The following is a 21855-nucleotide window of genomic DNA, read 5'->3' as shown; positions in this document are numbered from 1 at the left end:
TCATGCAATATAAAAAAGTGCAATCAAAAATAAATGTGGATAGCACAGCATGAAGACATAAGGTTTTTTTTTAAAACAAGAAAACTCATATGACTGTTATTACTCACTATTTGCTGTTGTTGGAACGTTTCTCCATATAAAAGCTATCAATTACAAATGCCTTCAGGTGAAAGCTTTAAATTCTCCGCTGTCCAACATGTTTCCTTAGTACATCCATCCTCTTTTCCTCTCTAAAGGAAATCACTAAGCTCCCTTTTGGCCTAGTAAGCTAATATTCTCTGTGCTTAACCTGGTTGTGTGCACCATTTTACTAACTAAAATATGCAAGCAAGGGGAAATGCAAATCGATCCAGCAACGCTGACATCTTACTCGTGACCAGCCGTGATCTATACGCCATGTGCTGTGCAGATTTTCCAAAATGGTTCCCCTGGAGTTACAACTCCAGTTACAATAATATGAAACATCACTTAACCTTTAGCACCCTAACACAAGAGTCATAATAGATAGAACATCGCCAGTAGCAGTTAATAATTACAGAATTAAATATGGTTGGTGAATATGGGACAATGGTCGGTCATAATCATAAAACCTCAAACCATGTCTAGACTTTGTGGAGGCAGCGAAAGGGATGAATAAAAAAAAAGAAAAAAGAAAACAGAGCCCAGAGAAGTAACTCAATCCAAGGGCATGTCTGCATGCGATTAGACTTCAATAAGGTGTTTACATTCGTTTTAGGCTAGCTGTAAAAGAACAATAACTTGTAATTTTGTATCATTCTCAAAGACATTTTTGTTTTGTTTTTTTGTTTTGGGGGGGGGGGGGGCTTGTACAAAAATAAAAATAAAATGTTTTCCCTGTAATTGTTTAGTGCCAATGGATCAGGCAGCAAGAGTACTTGGAACCTATCAAATACATGTCTGTCATACAGAAACCTTCAACCTTTCAAATAATTTAAACCCAGTGAAACTATTACAAAACCCAAGATAAAATTTGTGCACTTGAAAAAAAATGTAAGGCTCCAAGCACACTAGTGTTTATTTTTTAACTGCTAGCCGACCGCCTCACGCCGATATACATCGGCAGAAGGGCTCGTACAGGCAAACTAACGTACCAGTACGTGGCTCTTTAAGAGGCAGCCAGCGGGTGTGCCGGTGGCAATCTCTGTGAGTCGGGTCGCGGATCCCATGGACTCGATCGCCGCGGGGATACCCACGATCACCTCACGGGGAGGAAGAACGGGGAGATGCTAATGTAAACAAGCATCTTCCCGTTCTGCCTAGTGACAGTGTCACTGATCTCTGCTCCGTGATCGGGAGCAGAGATCAGTGATGTGTCACATGTAGCCACACTCCCCCAGTTAGAAACACTCCCCAGGGCACACTTAACCCCTACACTACCCCCTGGTGGTTAACCCCTCCACTGGCAGTGTCATTTACACAGGAATCAGTGCATTTGTATAGCACTGATTGCTGTATAAATGACCGTAGTCCCAAAAATGTGTCAAAATTGTCTGATGTGTCTGCCATAATGTCACAGTCACGATAAAAATCGCTGATCGCCGCCATTATTAGTAAAAAAAATAATTAATTATTAAAATGAATAAAAATGGCATAAAACTATCCCCTATTTTGAAGACGCTATAACTTTTGCGCAAAACAATCAATATACGCTTATTGCAATTTTTTTTAACCAAAAATATGTAGAATAATACATATCGGCCTAAACTGAGGAAAAAAATGTTTTTATATATATTTTTGGGGGATATTTATTATAGCAAAATTTCAAAATTGTCGCTTTTTTTTGTTTATAGCGCAAAAAATAAAAACCACAGAGGTGATCAAATACCACCAAAAGAAAGCTTTATTTGTGGGAAAAAAGGACATCAATTTTGTTTGGGAACTATGTCGCATGGCCACGCAATTGTCAGTTAAAGCAACGCAGTGCTGAATCGCAAACAGTGCTCTGGTCAGGAAGGGGGTAAATTCTTCCGGGGCTGAAGTGGTTAAGCTAAAACAACTGTGGAATAAAGGCCGGAAATAGCTTTTTGTAGTAGCGTTTAAGCACCGTTTAAGAGCGCTTAGGAGTATTTAGGAGCTTTAGTGTTTTATTAGCATTTTTTTGCAGTAAAAAGAAACAAAAAGCTCAAAAAACACTATTAGTAGCATTTAGGAGTGTTTCTGCTGGAAAAACACTCCAAGAGACTCTACAAAAACTATTTTTTTTCTGCTCCTAGATGGCGACGCTCAAAAAACTCTAATAGCCTAAATTAGTGTGCATGGACACTATTTAGCTTCTAGGAGCAGAAAAAAATGCTAATAGCTTCTAGGCGCTTAAAAAAACTGTAGTGTGCATGGAGCCTTAACCTTAACTAAGTCAAACAAATGCAATACTAAAGTAAATCAAACGGGCAGCATCTAAATCAGTAATCCGAGTAGGATTTGTAACAAGCTCCAACCAAAAGTTTGGTTAAAGCCCATTACAAACTTGGGAAACATATATTGAATATATCATGAAAAAATACATAAGCACAGGTTATTTTCTGAGAAAACTGCAAAACCACACACAAAAAAAATCTTTTATATAAAAACATACATTTATTTATATATGCAAAGAAGTTACATATTTTCATATACTGTATAGCATTTATTTAAACAAAAAATGTTTGGCACATCTCAAATCACGTTTAAAAGTGTTAAAGTAACCATTGGTTGTACCTAATATTTTGATACTTAATACCAGTGGTTTCCAAACTGCTGCCCAGGGGCCAGATGTAGCCCTTTGCATGCTGTTATCTGGCCCTTGGGGCATAGTTCCTGCCACTAACATCAACCATAGGGCACTATTCCTCCCGCTGACACCAATGATGGGGGCACTATTCCTCCCACTGACACCAATGACCGGGCACTATTCCTCTCAGTGACCCCCCTAATATCAAAGGGGGAACTTCAGTGACCCCCTCTAATACCAAAGAGGGGACACTGTTTAGTTACAGTGACACCAGAACATTATCTACTTCCCTGGCCACAGTCCAGCCCCCCTAAAGTTTGAAGGACAGTAAACTGGCCCTTTGTTCATAAAGTTTGGAGACCCCAAATAAAAATGTATTGTTACAACAAAAAGTCACCATTGACAATTGGTAGCTCTATTTCTCTAAATATGGGTTGGGGTAATCACGTTAGTTAAATTGCCAGTGGTGACTTTAACTAAGATTATTAAAGCTGGTTTGAGATGTATCAGCAAAACACATTTTGTTTAACAAAATGCTTTATATGACAATATCTTACTTATTTGCATATATAAATAAAGAAAACAATTTTTTTTTTGTATAAAAGATGCCCTTCATTTTGGAGTTTTATTATTGTGTTCCTGGAGTACTGTAAGTCCCATTCCATACAATACACAATGGTATAACCAGGGATGACAGTACCCCAGGAAACAATGGATCTAAATTTACCTAAAACCAATATACTTTGACTTCCTAGAAAACTAGGCATTAAAAGCAAATGTAGGTGCAGATACATCGACAGGTGAAGTTCTAAGCAAATCACAACTTTTCCTGTAAAAATCAAGCCTTTCCCAGCCTCCTCCTCCTCCTGTACCTTCCTATTGATCCCATTAATGATGTCCATCAAATTAAAAGAATAATAAGGCAGCCTGGATGGTAGGACTAATCCTGTCTTTTATATGGCATGTCAACATTTGCATAAAAATTCAATTACCTATATTTGTTGATCTACTAAATGTTTTGTCATGTGGTTTTCAATTAAAGAAACCTTTGCCTATGTATTTTTCATCTAATGCTAAATTCTCCAGGTTTTGTTTTACATATTAAAGTAGATAGTAGATCCAAACCCAATAATTAAAATCTCATATATGCTTTAACATGTTGATGACAATTTAAAAGTTGCTTATCATCTGCAGTTTTAATTAAAAACAAAACGCAGTGCGGACCTAGCTTGCTTGCTGGGTGTTGGGAAGACTTATTTATCAAAAGTTTAAATGCAAACACCCTTCCTGTGCTATGACGTTGAGTACACAAACCATGATAATAACTGAATGTTTTCAAGTGTAAACTGTTTCCTACAGTTTTTAAAGAGGAATACAATTATTTTTACAATGTATAATTCAGTGTTTCTCAATCTTTTTTTCAGTCAAGTCCAAACGCAATATTCCCCATGCACATGTCAAAGAAACTGGCTGTTCAGTAGTGCTTGGTGCTGCAATGACCATAGGAAATCATGGATGATCAAAGTGAAGAAATGTAATCAGCACACCATGGATTCCTCAAAAGGGCACATAGCTTCATTTTTGTGGTTACACGATAAACATACGGCAATGTTTCCGAGCCACGTAGGGCTCCTTCGTCCCTTGCCTGAAGAAGGCTCTGCATGGCTCTGAAACGTTGCCGTATGTTTATCATGTGACCACAAATATAAAGCTTTGGACCCCTTTGAGGAATCCACTGTGTGCTGATATTTTTTCACTTTTTTTCAGTCAAGGCACCCCTTAAGATTCTACACAATCCTGAGGCACCCCAGTCTAAAATATAAGAAACAAATCTAATAGTTTTAAAGAATGTGGCAACATCCACACACATAGGACACCCAACTTTAGAGGCAATTTATTCTTCTAAAACAAACACACCTTTGCACACTGGTACTGACCAGTACTTCAATGTGTCTCTTCTCCCTCAGTTTCTCTCCCTCTCCCAGCTAATGTGACCCCAGTACTGATGGAGAGGGGCAGGAAAGGGGCAAACAAGAATGCTGTGCAGGCACCCAACGTCCTTATCAACAAATAACATAATTGGTTGTTATGACACCGGTGGCTAGAAGGTTGTCAAGTTGCACAATGATAACCTGTGGCTTTGTGTAACTAAAGGGAAGGCACGATCCACCAGTTGGCCTGTATAGAATTGTTGGGCAATTTTAAGGCATTTTGCCAAGGCTCCCATAAAGAAATCTGAAGGCACCCCAGGATGAAAAGGCAGATAGCACAGATAGCACTTGCCCTGTAGATTTTAGGATTCAAAATTTGCTGGACCTCTATTTCCTAGTGACAACTGTTGGCAGAAGAGCAACTAGAGTTGGATAAGAGAACCTGTTGAGAACAGGGAGCTTCAACAGAGAGATAGGTTAAATATAAGGAGTATACCTAAGGAGGCACACAATGCTTGAAAGGCACTGAATTGACTGGCAGAAATTTCAAATGGCCCAATGTAACATGGAGCAAACGTACTTAACCTCTCTGGTGGTATTCCCGAGTCTGGTTCGGGGTGGAATTTCAGTACCATTAGCGGTAACCCCGAGCCAGACTTGGGATAACATCGCAGGATACAGGGAAAGTTACTTAGCTTGTCCCCTGAATCCTGCCATGTCTCCCTGCTGTGTGTGCGAGCTGTCTCCTCGCTTAATTCACACAATGCCGGGCTCCATTCCCTGCGAGAACGGTGCCAAATTCAAAAAAGTTAAAACACAGTACATATACAGTACACTGTAATCTTACAGATTACAGTACTGTATAAAAAAAATTACACATCCCCTTTGTCCCTAGTCGTCTGTCCATTGCCCTGCATGCACTTTTATATTATAAATACTATTTTTTCTGCCTGGAATTTGGAGATTGTCCTTAGCAAGCAAAAAAAACTGTCCCTTTATGTCAAAAGTGTTTTAGACCAGATAGAAAACAGTGATAATAAATTAGAATCACTTGCAGAATTGAGCGATAATGATTTGTGGGGAAATTCGTCATCAAACACAATTCTGCAACTAAGCATATTTCAGTGGTTTTGATTTGATTACATTATTGAATTATTATTATTATTATTATTATATTATTATTTGTTATAATTATTTATAGTTATTTATTATATTATAATTTATGATACATTTATGATACATTTTTCAAACTTTATCATACCCGGGATGTCTACTAGACTTTGGTTTGGACAGATTTAAGTGAGTTATTCCTAAGAATTACAGGCCTACAATATAAAACACCAAATTTCCATGCAAAATAATTGTACCACTTTCAGCACCAGAAATCTGAAATAATCATACCGCCAGGGTGGTTAAGGGCATCTTAAGATGAAGATTCCTTGTGACCACTCAGAGTTAAGAAGACATTGTTGTATCTGGAAACAGATTGCCTTGATGGTTGGGGGCCAGAGCAGTAACATCCTTGTACGATGAAAGGGGAGGTCAAGAATATTTACTAAAAAATACAAAGAATGGTGACTCCTGGAACTGGAATTGGCATTCTTGTTATGAGCCAATTTTACAAGGCAAGAGGGAAACCCAGTTATCATGATGGACAGATTCAAAAGAATTTAGACACTGATCAGGGTTTGGTTAATTATTTCCATTTGGACATTTGGCAAATTGGATTAGCAGAGAGATGTTTAGAAATGTTTATAAAGCCATGTAGTTTAAAATTAAGGATGCCCAATTAAGCTTATTTTAATCCTTGATAATATAATTTTTTGTCCTATAGAGTTTGTACTCATTCATGTGATTTTATGTAATTTTTATTATTTAAAAAAAAAAACAGATATAGCCTTCTTTTAGTGGTGTTTAACCGCTTCAGCCTCGGAAGATTTTGCCCCCTTCCTGACCAGAGCACTTTTTGCGATGCGGCACTGAATCGCTTTAACTGACAATTGCGCCGCCGTGCGATGTTACAACAAAACAAAATTGACGTCCTTTTTTGCCCACAAATAGAGATTTCTTTTGGTGGTATTTGATAACTTCTGGGGTTTTTATTTTGTGCGCTATAAACAAAAAAAGAGCCACAATTTTGAAAAAAACCCCACAATATTTTGTACTTTTTGCTATAATAAATATCCCCCCCAAAAAATATAAAAAAAACAAAAATTTTTCCTCAGTTTAGGCCGATATGTATTCTTCTACATATTTTTTGTAAAAAAAATCACAATAAGCGTATATTGATTGGTTTGCGCAAAAACCCTGCTCGTTAGAGCTTACAATCTAGGAATTATATACTCAGGGCTGGGGATAGCTCAGAGCTCCAAGTTTGGATATAGCTTCCAGTTTGGAGACCGATCCCAGTGTGAACACAGAAGGTCTTACCTGGGGTCAGAGATCTCATCGAGGGGGTCAGAGGGCCCAGCCAGAAGCCAGAGACAGCAGGTCTCTGGTGCTGCAACTAAAGGCTAGAGAGCCTATTATTCTAGGATAGCTGGACAACACAGTCAAAGGGACCGGTAAGAGGAGCAGCGGTTCTGCTAACAAGTGAGCCAAATGGCTTGGTATTTTTTTGTTTGTGCACACTGGGTGAAGGAAACTCCTGCATGGGCAACTGATATACATGTGAACACTTCTTGATGTGGAACCTATCCAGATTCCGAATTGGCTCCAGATTATTCCACACGCAGGAGATACTTAACAAGGTCTTAGAGCCTTAATATTTCCCTGCTACAGGACGATGCTGTTTCTTTACATAGTTGGGATGCCCTTCAGTCCTCCCCCTACCTCTGACTAATATTTCCTGTTGCATGGGATAGAGCTCTTTTACACTAATAGACTTGCATTTACTGTGTCATTTCTGTGAAGGTGTGTGCAACCCGTCTAGTTATGTGAGTTATGTGTCAGCCATCAGAATTGCCTAGTAGTCCTACGTGGCATGTTTAGTCTGTTGCCCACTGGGGTTTACACCCCACCATCCTTGTGCTCTGCCCCTCCTCACTTTCCCATCCATCAATCCTCCTTCCCCCCTGACCTGAACATCCCTTTAATCCCATTCTTTACATAAGAGCCAACAAATTGAGGTGTGGTGCCTTTTACATCCCTCAGAAAGAGATTTCTATTCCCTGTCCCACAAGGTATACTCGCGCAATGACTACTTTTTGATACCTCGCGCTCAATTACGCGCAGTACACGCTTCCACCATAGGCTCCATTACATGGTCTGACCATTCCCTGGTTTTCTTGTCGTATGCTCTCACTGACTCCATGACATCCAGGTCCAAAAGCTGGAGGCTAAATGAAAGCCATTGGCAGGACCATGAGGTGCTTGCGGATGTCACTAAGGAACTTGAATTCTACTTCAAGACCAATGACACATCAGACCCCGGTATTGTTTGGGAGGCACACAAAGTGGTCATTCGCGGTGTGCTTATCAAGCATGGGGCGAGGCTCAAGCAACAATGCATCAAACAGTTAACATCTGAGGGGCCTGGAAGTCTGCTATAAACATGCATCATCTCCCTCCCTAGAGAAAGACCTCCTAAACCTGCTGCACACAAATTACAGACCTCCTACAATTCAAAGCCAAAGGGGCGCTACAGATCTGAAAGTATTGTACCAATCCAGAAATAAATGTGGCAAGAGGCTAGCTAGATCCCTGAGAGAACAGAAACTGGTGACCTGTGTGCCATATCAGGTTACAATGCCTCATGACGTAGCAAGGGAGTTTCAGAAATTTTATAACTCACTATACAACCTGACAAATAGGCCTTCACCACAGGAACACATAGATTCCTACCTGACCTCCTCCCATGTGCCCCAACTATTCAATGAGGACAGGGAAGCCTTGGAAGACACCATCACTACAGAGGAACTCCAGGGAGCCATAGGGGCCGCTAAACTAGGGAAGGCGCCAGGTCCGGATGGCCTTACTATCCAATATTATAAGGTTTTACTACCTTCTCTTGCCCCATTCATAATGAAATTGTTTAACGCAATAGGCTCTACCGCAACATTTGCGGTGGACACCTTACAGACCCATACAGTATATCAGTGATCCCTAAGGAGGGAAAAGACCCAATCTCTTGTGGAAGCTCTCGGCCGATTTCGCTGCTAAAGCTAGACTCTATGAAAATTTGGGTGAATATGATTCTACATATTTTTCCAAATCTTGTCCATTTAGATCAAGTAGGCTTCATCCCCACCGAGAAGCTAGAGACAATACCACCAAGGTCCTACATTTATTACATGTAGCCAACAAATCCCGCACCCAATGTATGCTCCTTAATACCGATGTGGAAAAGGCTTTTGACAGAGTGAATTGGAGCTTCATGCTTTCAGGTTTCAAGTATGCTGGCTTCGGCACCAATATGCTTCAGTGGATTTCCACAATTTTCTCTCGCCCCTCAGCTAGAGTTCGAGCCAATGGGGTTGCGTCGGAACCCTTTAAATCACAAACGGAATGTGACAAAGATGCCCATTGTCGCCCCTCCTCTTCGCCCTGTCATTGGAACCCTTTTTATGTTCCATATGTCTAAACCTGGATGTAACTGGCATAATGGTCGGAGATACCCAACACAAAATCTTAGCCTATGCTGATGACATGTTCATCTACCTCGCAAAACTTCTGATCTCACTCCCAAACCTGATGAAAGAATTTGAGACTTATGGAGCCCTCTCCAATCTCCAAATTAATTTCTCCAAGTCCGAGGTGATGAGAATCAATCTCCTGCAGCAGACTCTCTTACAACTCCAGAGCAAATTAAAATTAAAATGGAACAGCACGCCACTGACATACCTGGGCACGCTTATACCTCCCAACATATCCAAAATATTCAAACTATATTTTTCCCCACTACTGAAAAAAGTCAGAGCTCTTCTGCACAAATGGAACACCGGACTCCACTCCTGGTTGGGCCGCTGCAACATTCTTAAAATGAGTATACTTCCTAAGTTCCTTCATCTTCTACAAGCTCTACCAATCCATATCCCATCCAACTACTTCAAACAGATTCAAGAAGCATTTTTTGCATTCCTATGGGCCCACAAATGCCCATGATTTAAGCACAGCCAGCTCACACTACCTAAACAATATAGGGTCTGGCGGTACCAGACTTACGCAAATACTACCAGGTTATTCACCTAAGCAGACTCCTTGACTGTAGTAGACATGATGACTTGAAATTATGCATTCAGACTGAACAAGCTCAAAGTGTCATACCCCTTAGTAAAGCACCCTGGTGCTATGTCTCTCCACCAAGAGAATTCCACTTCAAAACCACTGTCTGATTGGCCAAACAGCGAAACTCTCTTCAACCTTGCTTACACACACCCCTCTCTCATGCTCGACATCTCCTTTATTCCCAATATTGGGGAACACACTTTTCACCCCGGAATTTTGAGATCCAACTTTTCGGAACTTGATGGGGACAGGACACTCACAAGCCTCTCACTTCTTGATTGGGGGAGCTGGTGGTCAGTCTCAGCTCTTGTCAGTCCTTCTGGTGCCTTTTGTGTGGGATTTTGGAGGGCTCTTCAACTCACTAATTTTCTTAGATCCCTCCCATCCCCAAACAGCTTTAGTAGACCCCTCACAACTTTTGAGGAGCACTGCTCCTATTCGGGAGTGATGCCCCACACGCACTCAGCCAACTACAACCTACTGATCACACCTTTGGAACCCCATTCCCTAGGCTGCATTTGCAAATGGGAGCGAGAACTTGGTACATTGTTCAGTACTCAAGAAAGACAACATATCCTCCGATTTACATACAAATCCTCCATCTGCACAAAGGTACAAGAGACTAACTTTTAACTAAAATTTTAACTAAATGGAATAGAACGCCAGTGAGATTACACAAAATTTTTCCTGCAACTTCTGATTATTGCTGGAGATGCCAGAAAGCATGGGGCACCGTTCTCCCTATTTTTTGGACCTGTCCCAAACTAGAACATTATTGGAAGAAAGTCAAATGCATTGCCAAAAAATTCACAGAACGCCTAATACTGGACGACCCAGCCTTTTTCCTCCTCCATGCATCTAATGCCCCTGGGAGAATCTACAAAAAAATCAATCATCTGCCATCTCCTTGGCGCCGCCAAGGCATGCATTCCTCTTAAATGTAAGTCCCCACAACCTCTGACCATAGGGATGTGGCTCACAAAAGTAGGGGAAATAAATAAGCTGGAAGACCTCATTCTCTTGGCACTCTACCAACAGGAACGCTACTCCAAAACGTGGTCACTTTGGAATATGTTTGTCTTCTCTGATAAAGGTAGAGCCTTCCTTGACTGTGACCCTGCTGACTAAACCTATTTATACTTGGACCTCGACCCCACTTGGTGTTATTGATATACCAAACCTGCTCCCCATCTGCCATCTAAGTGGTCTGCAACCTCACATTTCGTATCTCTCCATTCCCTCCCTGACCCCCCTCCTCCTCTCCCCATCTCATCCCCGGTTCTTTTCCCTCCCTAACTGAGTACTTTTCTTCCAACTCTTACGCACTCTTTTTTTTGTTTTGTTTGGGTTTTGTAGTCTGTATGGGCAAAGTATCAAGGATAATGGACTGCCACGGAGTATGTTATGATTCCAGAACAGTAAACAATAAAAAGTTTAAATACCAATAAACATATTGAGAAAATATTAACCCCTTCCTCAGGTCGATGTCCACCTATTGTTTTAAAATATCACTCCTCACTTTTCCACCATTTGTTATCTAAATACCTGCAGTGAAATTCTCACAAAACTACTATATTTACATACATGCATGTTATTGAAACCTTGTTTTGTTAATTTATTTCCAAAAATTAAATATATTTGCAGCTTACCAGTCCTTAAAGTAGAACTGCAGGAATTCAGCACAACTTTCTAAAATGTTTTGAATTACCATGGGTTAGTTCCAAAGATGTGCATGCCACCTCATTGATTTATCTCTTTAATTTACAATTTATATTTTTACTGTGCGCTGGGAGCATAGGTATCCACTATACTTCTCCTATGGTGGCCGTCCAGCTCCTGCAGCTGCAAGGTCGTATGCAGCTGCTCTACACGCATACCCCCTCCTCCTACCCAATCATGCAGCCACGCATTGACTTCTACAGGTGGTGGAAAAGGGGCCCCCCATTCCCATTGCCACCTTTACCAGGCTCTCCCACCAGTTTGAGAAACCTTGTAATGATGCAACCACTTCAGTCGCAATCCCTAGGAAGAGTGGAAGAAATGGAAGCTCCTGCCCCTCTTCTGTGATGTCAAAAACCAGAAGCAACAAGGATTTTGTCCGGTTTCGGTTTGTTTATTGACAGCAGATCTCGGTTTGATCAGATGCTGTGGAGGCCAGAGGAGAGATCTGGGGTATAATAGACTCCAGATCTCTCCATAAAGAGGACCTCTCACAGCCCATGCTATCACAAGAGATGTTGCTCAACCCCTCTGATATAGCAATAAAGTTGCTAAAATAAGGTACAGTATTAAAAACAAAAAACATTTAAATAAAATAAACAATGATATTCAAAACATTTTAAAGCACCCAACCCCCTGTGCTCATATGCAAATAAGATTGCGCATGTAGGTCCTGCTCACATATGTAAACCGTGAACACACGTGGGGCATCGCCATGAACATTAGAATGAGAACAATAATTCTAGCACAATATATCCTGTGTAACTCTAAACTGGTAATATGTAAAGGCTTTTAAAGCATCGTCTGGCACCTATCTTTTTCATGGGCATACGCAATTTTAAAGCATGATATATTAGGTATCTTTGCACAGCGTGACATCATCTTTTATATTTTACCCCAAAAGTTTGGTATTATATCATGTTTGTGTTCACTAGTATTCATTAACCTCCCTGGCATTATGATTTTGTCAGATTTTTTTAATCTCAAAGTGGTGCGTTGTTTTGTATAGAAATTTGGCGTTTTATACAGGTGATACTTGAAAAATTAGAATATTGTGCAAAAGTTCATTTATTTCACTAATGCAACTTAAAAGGTGAAACTAATATATGAAATAGACTCATTACATGCAAAGCAAGATATTTAAAGCCGTGATTTGTCATAATTGTGATGATTTTATTGTTACAGCTCATGAAAACCCCAAATCCACAGTCTCAGAAACTTAGAATATTACATGCAATCAATAAATCAAGGATTGTGCATAGAACAATACTGGACCTCTGAAAAGTATAAGCATGCATATGTACTCAGTACTTGGTTTGAGCCCCTTTTGCAGCAATTACTGCCTCAATGCAGCGTGGCCTGGAAGCTATAAGCCTGTGGCACTGCTGAGGTGTGCTTCAAAAGCGGCCTTCAGCTCTTCTGCATTGTTCGGTCTCATGTCTCTCATCTTTCTCTTGGCAATACCCCATGATTCTCTATGGGGTTCAGGTCAATCAAGCACAGTAATCCCCCATTGAACCAGGTTTTGGTGCTTTTGGCAGTGTGGACAGGTGCCAAGTTCTTCTGGAAAATGAAGTCAGCATCCCCATAGAGCTTGTCTGTGGAAAGAAGCATGAAGTGCTCCAAAATGTCCTGGTAGACGGCTGTGTTGACCCTGGACTTAATGAAGCACAGTGGAACAACACCAGCAGATGACATGGCACCCCAAATCAACACAGACTGTGGAAACTTCACACTGGACTTCAAGCATCTTGCAGTGTGTGCCTCTCCATTCTTCCTCCGTACTCTGAGTCCTTGGTTTCCAAATGAGATGCAAAATTTGCTCTCATCAGAAAAGAGGACTTTGGACCACTGAGCAACAGACCAGGTCTGTTTTTCTTTAGCCCAGGTAAGACACTTCTGACATTGTTGTTCAAGAGTGGCTTGACAAGAGGAACACGACATTTGAAGCCCATGTCCAGGATCTGTCTGTGCGTGGTGGCTCTTGATGCACTGACTCCAGCCTCAGTCCACTCCTTGTGAAAGTCCCCAACACTTTTGAATGGCCTTTTCCTGACAATCCTCTCCAGACTGCAGTTATCCCTGCTGCTTGTGCACCTTTTTCTTCCACACTTTTCACTTTCACATAACTTTCTATGAATGTGCTTTGATACAGCACTTTGGGAACATCCAACTTATTTTGCAATTACCTTTTGAGGCTTTCCCTCCTTATGGAAGGGGTCAATGATGGGTTTCTGCACAACTGTCAGGCCAGCAGTCTTTCCCATGATTGTGATTCCTACTGAACCAGACTGAGAGACTATTTATAGGCTCAGGAACCCTTTGCATGTGTTATGGCTTCATTAGCTGATTAGAGTGGGACACTTTGAGCCTGGAATATTGCACTTTTTCGCAATATTCAAATTTTCTGAGATTGTAGATTTGGGGTTTTCATTAGCTATAAGCCATAATCATCACAATTATGACAGATCACGGCTTGAACTATCCTGCTTTGCATGTAATGAGTCTATCTTATATATTAGTTTCACCTTTTTAAGCTGCATTAGTGAAATAAATTAACTTTTGTATGATATTCAAATTTTTTGAGTATCACCTGTATTGTAGGCCTTTCATTTTTAGTAATAACACACTTAAATCTGTCTAAGCAAGAGTCTAGTAGACATCCTAGCTATGATAAAGTTTAAAACACTAAATCATAAATTATAATATAATAGATAACTATAAATAATCATAAAAAATAATAATATAATAATAATAAAATGAATTTCCCCATGATTCACTATCGCTCAATTCTGCAAGTGTTCTAATTTACTATCGCTGTTTTCTAGCTGGTCTAAAACCACATTTGACGTAAAGGGACACTTTTTGGTTGCCATGGACAATCTCAAATTTCCAGGCAGAAAGAACAGTATATATAATATAAAACTGCATGCAGGGCACTGGACAAAGCACTAGAGACAATAGGGAGGTGAAATGATTTAAACACAGTAATGTAATATAATCTGTAAGACTACAGTGTACTGTAGGTGTTATGTTTGTTGTACTTTTTGAATACGCCGCCAGGCTCTGCTCTCATGCATCACGACGCTCGCAGGAAACAGAGCCCGGCTCACAGAGCATCGGCCAGAGGACACAGCCTGCAGACACAGTGGTAGGGGGGGACATCACAGGATCCTGGTGACACGGTAAGTAACCTGGACCAAGATCCTGAGATGCCGTCCCGAGTGTGGGTCGGGGTTACCGCTAATGCCACTGAAATTTAACCCAGAGCCACACTCGGGATTATCTATATCTATAGATATTGATATATATATATCTATATCTATAGATATAGATATATATATATATAAAATGTTTGGAGGTTCTAAGTATTTTTTTAGCAAAAAAAATATGATTTTTACATGTACGAGAAAAGAATTGGCCTGGGTGTTAAGTGGTTAAGTTAGAGTTTGAGAACCTCACAAAATGCATTCTATTAGATCATCACTTTAGGACTTGGCCAGTTAAATACGTTAGTATGTTACAGCATTTTGAAGTGGAAATATTCTCTAGCTTTCACTGCAAAGAAGGGCCTTTCTGACAAGTGATGCTATTTGGAGAAAGATGAAAAAGAATCCCTGATGGTGTGGAGGAATGCAAGATTGGCAGTCTTCAAGCTGAGGAAAAGAATAATGACATAGGTTATATCTGGAATTTGTTTCCCTTAAATGGTTCTTTTTTTTTGTTTTATACCGGTTTGAGTTACTCGATCCCCACCTCTCCTCCCCTCCTGTGCCACTGCCCAGTACATTGGCCCATACGTCAAATATCAATAAGAAGGACAGTAAATAATTGGAACAATTGAGCACTTCCTCCTCGGCCTTGAAAAGCCCCCCTCTGCCTTCTACACCATTCTTCCTACCCCAGCCTCATTCACAGAGACTGACTTCAAACTGACATAGAGCTGAAATATTGTGTCATAACTCTGCATGCTAAAAACCTGTGCACTGTACCATTTCAACGAAGCTCAGCAAAGATTCTTTATTGTCTTTCCAGGCCGTATACAGTTCATCCACAGTTGGGAACTTATCACATCCCAGCTCCAGGGTAAGTTCAAAACAATTTGTGTGGAGATAGCTGAAGTCTGACATTCCTGGAAGAGAATACGATTATATGAAGCCAGTACTGACATATCACATACTATATGAAATATGCTAAGAGAAAAAATAGCTGACCATTTGTTTATTTAAATTAGAGTTAAAAAAAAGGTGGTCACGCATAGAACTGACTACATAGTTACATAGTAGGTGAGGTTGAAAAAGACCATCAAGTCCAACCTGTGTGTGTGATTATATGTCAGTATTACATTGTATATCCCTGTATGTTGCGGTCGTTCAGGTGCTTATCTAATAGTTTCTTGAAACTATCAATGCCCCTGCTGAGACCACCGCCTGTGGAAGGGAACTCCACATCCTTGCCGCTCTTACAGTAAAGAACCCTCTACGTAGTTTAAGGTTAAACCTCTTTTCTTCTAATTTTAGAGAGTGGCCACGAGTCTTGTTAAACTTCCTTTTGTGAAAAAGTTTTATCCCTATTGTGGGGTCACCAGTATGGTATTTGTATATTGAAATCATATCCCCTCTCAAGCGTCTCTTCTCCAGAGAGAATAAGTTCAGTGCTCGCAACCTTTCCTCATAACTTATATCCTCCAGACCCTTTATTAGCTTTGTTGACCTTCTTTGTACTCGCTCCATTTCCAGTACATCCTTCCTGAGGACTGGTGCCCAGAACTGGGAACTCCAGGCGTGGTTGGACCAGAGTCTTGTAGAGCGGGAGAATTATCCTTTTATCTCTGGAGTTGATCCCCTTTTTAATGCATGCCAATATTCTGTTTGCTTTGTTAGCAGCAGCTTGACATTGCATACCATTGCTGAGCCTATCATCTACTAGGACCCCCAGGTCCTTTTCCATCCTAGAATTCACTTTTAGTGATAACGGTCACCAGGAGAAACAGAGGCTGAATCTCCCTAATAGGGAGAGCAATAAAAACCTGACAGGTGTTTTATTCCTTATCCACTCTATCCAAAACTAAAAAGAAAGTTTCATACTTTGAGACGATACTTGGGATGATTGTCTTTAGGGTGAGTACAGTCAGCAAACACTGACAGATGAGAAGCTTGTACTAGAATAAACAGTATCAAGTAAGGTGTTCAAAAGTAAGCACTATAGGGTACAGCAATGTTCTTTTCAGGGCCACAAACATCATGAGGTGGCCCCATGGGATTTTGAGCCATGCCACCCCTTGTTAAAGCAAAATTAAAGTCTATTTAGTTGTTGCTAGTGTTTTTTGGTACTTGGCACTTTATTGGATCTCCTTTTTGTCTGTTTCAGGTCCCCCCTACTGTATCCAGACAGATTCCCAGCTATCAGCTATCACTGGTTGCTCATCACTCTGGGATTGGGTAGGGACTTCTGGAGGGAAAACCTGCACCCGATTGGGACTCTCACCTACCTTCAATTATCTGCCTCCTGATATGAGATCTTCAATCAAGACCAACTGTCCCACCCGCCCTTACCTTAGCCGCGATTATCCTTTGTTGGGGGTACCTATTTACGCTCACTTTTGCAGGTGGACAGTGTGACTTTAATGGACTGTTATGTTCAGTTCAAGCCTTGGCAACTGAGCTTTGGTGTTTGTTATTTGTTTCAAATATTATTGGCTTGATTTTAGTTAAATAATAAAAAAAAAGTTTAATGGAAGTTTATTAAGAAATGTATTTATGTGCTTTTAACACATATATTTCCCAAAGATATTTTGTGTTTCTTGTTTCATTTAACTAACCCTTTTATTTCAGGTTTATAATTATTTGTTTAAAGGGGTGCTTATAGGGTTTGCAATCCCATGCCTTGTTAGAATAAAAACCTGTAGCAGTGCAATCTGAAATTCCTGAACCCCCGCCTCCCCCCCAACTTCCCCACAACAGCCCTCAATGCCCAAGTGACCTGGCCCAAATATTGTCACATAAAGGGTAAGGAGGCAGACCTAAGCCTCAGAGCACATGACAACTTTCACAAAATTGGTTCTTGCATCAGAACACATTGTCGGGCATACTCCTATCAGGTAAGTGACACGACTAAAACTATTGGGATTTTTTAAGCTAAACTTCAGCTTTAACATTTAAGCACATATGGATTTTTGTGAATAAAACAGACGTACCTCCACTAAAGCTGTACCACTCAGCACCATTAATGATGCCCCCTTTTTTTACAAAATTTCCACCACATCTTTCTGTTTCTTGGTCTGACATTTTGGGATGTGAAGCAACATACGTCTTCGCAAGCATCGTAAATACCTGAATATGAAGAAACATTGGGATGTATGTGTAAAGGAATCAAATTACAACATATGGTTTCATTCAGGTACTATCCAATACTCTCTATAGAAAGTTAAACCCTCCATGCCTGAACAATATTAAAGATATTTTGATTTGGAATCGGTAAACAGAGCACTTCAACATGAGAAAACGGTGACTCAAAGTGAACTATGTTTAATGCAAATTGTTTCTCTGTATACAGGCCTGCAATCGGTGGCCACACTATTAAAGGATAAGCCCATCTTTACAAAAACAATAATAAGCACAGGTTTTGCAGGTAAAAAAATATCCATTTATTATTTTATTGGTAATGGACCTATAAAGCATTGCACCCACAATCAGCAGCCACAGTCCTGCAGCTTATCTGTGCAGCTTATTTGTGTATCTGTCTATCTGTATCTCCAATACGGCCGGGCAGTTACACTGACAAGAAGACTTAATGAACTACCACAGTGCTCAACAGCCCCCCGGTAGTTCATTGAGAATTATGAGCTGACAGCTGCAAAGGCTTGTAGTTTTCCGATTCACAGAACACTGTGAACGGATGACATGGCTGGGCAGGCAGAAGTCTCACATGGCTGTGTTTTTTTACAGATTATGACAATAGCAGGAGAGAGAGGATCGGGGGTTTTGGGGAAGTGGGGGCCAGTGCATCTGTAACATGTTACATTTTACACCCTGAATATGGGTGTAACATGCAACATGTGACAAAAAGTGAACTTATCCTTTAAAGTGTTTGTAAAATATAAATGATAAGTTACTGCCAGACCCTCATACTGGCATACCACACTATGAAAGTCATTTCTAAAAATGCGCATTGTAAATACCTCTTTAGTGCTATCTTCAGGCCAGTCACATACATGGCTTCTGCAGGAGGGGCTGAGATCTCCCTCTGAAGTCAGCCGGGGAGATCACATGGCCTCCCGCAGAAGCCCTGCCTCGGAGCTCTAAAGCGGCCGCGGGTTACGTGACTGGCTCGAAGATAGCTCTAAAGAGGTATTTACAAAGCCTGTTTTTAGAAATTACTTTCATAGTGTGATATGCCAGGCTCTAATAGAGGGGCAGAGAGGAGCAGAGAGGACAGATGCAGATGATGGAGGGACGCACTCTGACCACGGTGGTCAAGGCTCAGCAGCCCTGATTTTTGTGGTCAGTACAGGGCGGGGATCCAGGAAGTGGCAGGTTCAGGGAGTTTTTTTTTTTACAGTTTAGAGGGGGGCAGATTACACAGCACAAGCACTGTGTTGTTTAATATGCTTTAAGGGACCAGGATCTGATTTTTTTTTGTTTGGTTAACAAACACTTTAAGTCTAACAGCTTAATTGATAATGCAAATAATTATGCAATAGATGCATGTGGCTGCAACTTTATACATGAAAATATGCAGAAATGTTCGAGTTGTAGTTTGACCAAATGGGAAATGGGGAAATCTCATATTGTGAACATTTAGCCTACACTAAATTAATGCTTTGGGAAGAGGAGGCACAAGGTATTTGTGGTATACAGTAAATACATACACCAAGAACTATTTGATGCTATCAAGTCAGCATAGACCAAAATCCCTAAGGAATATTTCCAATACTTTGTTGAATGAATACTGACATTCATTTTGTTTCTATCTAATACTGAACAGATGCACCTAAAACACTAGCCACAGTTATAAAGCATTGTAACTACCTAATGCTCTCTGGCCACTATACATTATGACAAAACTGGTATTTTACACTCCTATTTCCCACCATGACATGACTATAGGCTATTGTCACAACACAATTATATTACACTCTATATAGACTTACGACAATACATACATCAAACGTGACATAAATTCAGACCATGGTCACAATACAATTTCATCATACAGTATCTAGACTAAGGACACTAAAGATATTCAACATGACATTACTACAAGCCATGGTTATATACAATTCTATATAGACATATGACACTACAAATACCAAACATGACATGACTACAAGCCATGATTACAATATAATTTTATTACACTCTATATTGACTTAGCAAAACTACCCATTTTTAACATGACATAACTACAAACCATGGTGATATATAATTGTATTACACCCAATACAGACTTAGTAAAAAACTAAGAAGGTAAACCAATCTGGAGTAAATAGCTTAGGTTTACTTCTGCTTTAATATTCTTCCCCATGATTTTATTTTCACTAATATATTTTTACTAATGCATGTTTTTCCTTGATTATTAGTAGATTTACAATTGCCCTCTTTATCCCTTTCTTTATCCCTTTCTGTATAGGACAATACATACATCAAAAGTGACATAAATTCAGACCATGGTCACAATACAATTTCATCATACAGTATCTAGACTAAGGACACTAAAGATATTCTTTATCTTAAAGTAAATCCCCCTATCGTTTTCAGCCAAGGAAGCTGCCATCTTTGCCTCTGTTTAATATAAAACAACCATGATGCTGCACATGTGATCAGTCATGTCACCAGCCATTGGATGGTTTAACAGTTTGATTGAGAGCACAACCAATGGGAGTGTTACATTTCCGGCATGCCCCGGAAATGAAATTATTTTAAGGATGGGTTTACTTCCGCTTTAATATTCTTCCCCATGATTTTATTTTCACTAATATATTTTTACTAATGCATGTTTTTCCTTGATTATTAGTAGATTTACGATTGCCCTCTTTATCCCTTTCTTTGTTAATGATCTTTATTAAATATCCTCGGTACAAATGTTTGGAATTTGATAGTGCTAGAATTGTTTTGATATGTATTTATTTAATTATTTTTAGGGGATATATGGGGTCAATTTATTTTAGGATAAATATTAGGTGATTTTATAATTGGATTCAACTGATTATGATTTTTTAGAATTTGATGTATTGTACATTTTATTAATTAATACGTGTATTTTTTGTTGGAATTTTACTAATATCTGCAATAAACAGGCAAATTATTAGTTGATATATTTTTCATAGCATGATTTATTTAATATCAGCATTGTGTACATGTAATTGGTGTTATTTAATTCAGTTTTGTGATTGATGGGCACTTAAGTAGTTAATTTTACCTCAAGATGCATCCGATGCATTTGTATTTTATGGCGTTGCTTGTAACATTTAAAGTTACATTGTACTGCAGTGACATCTCAAAATCCCACTTAAAATCTTTTCATGGATGCCAATTGAACGATCCATCCTGGCAGGGATTGGGACTCAGAAGCAGCTTTTCCAGCACCAGTCATCCTTCTTCAAAAAAAGTCTTTACAGAGGAAATGTTGAGAGTGGAGTCTAATGCTGGGAAGAGCTTTAGATCTATTTCTCCTAAGAAGTGGAAGGGTTGTGAGTAGTCCGAGGATTTGAGCAGCTGGCCGGCTGATTGCTGCATCCTGCTGCTGCATATGCTCTCCACAGCAAATCTTAGTTCAATGTGCCCATTTAATTGCAGTCTGAGTATTTTAGTGTCTTTAATAAAATTATCCAGAAGTTATAACACCATTGGAGTTCTCTGGTGCTTTTTTTTTTATATATCCATCTGAGGCATTTGTGAAGTGGTGGATAACAGTCTAAGTACTGTACCTGACATGAGCCTTGTTTGCCTAATATGTTCCTAGATGTGGTGGCAGGAGCACTTTTTGATGTACCCTACTCTGGCACCTGGGAAGAAATACTTGGTGCAGAAATTGTTTTAGACAACACTTCATTGTACTTTGTATTTCTTTGGACAATTGTTGAAGTTTTCCTCAATGAAGTAGTATGCTAAGATCACTCTCGAATGAAAAGAGGGATTTGAGCCTTGTCATTGTGAAATATGAGTAACTGCTCTTTACAGGAAAGTGCCGCCAGTTCAGAAACATATCTGGCAGACATGATAGCGATGAAAAGGGCTACTTTGCATGAGA

General features: G+C 39.8%; 1 protein-coding gene across 1 annotated transcript in view; it reads right to left on the bottom strand.

Annotated features, from left to right (window-relative positions):
* CPZ (carboxypeptidase Z) overlaps nucleotides 1–21855 on the bottom strand; it is a 170238-nt gene that overhangs the window by 36079 nt on the left and 112304 nt on the right. The window contains exons 8-9 of the mRNA XM_077477857.1: nucleotides 17801–17936; nucleotides 15597–15736 (exon numbers count right to left, since the gene is read on the bottom strand). Of these exons, the coding sequence (XP_077333983.1) occupies nucleotides 15597–15736; nucleotides 17801–17936 (276 nt within the window). The remainder of the gene's footprint in view (nucleotides 1–15596; nucleotides 15737–17800; nucleotides 17937–21855) is intronic.

Source organism: Lithobates pipiens, unplaced genomic scaffold (genome assembly GCF_037356315.1).
Source record: "Lithobates pipiens isolate NorthernLeopardFrog02 unplaced genomic scaffold, aLitPip1_a1.2 Scaffold_13, whole genome shotgun sequence".
Classification (NCBI taxonomy): domain Eukaryota; kingdom Metazoa; phylum Chordata; class Amphibia; order Anura; family Ranidae; genus Lithobates; species Lithobates pipiens.
This window is presented reverse-complemented; position numbering and strand designations above follow the sequence as displayed.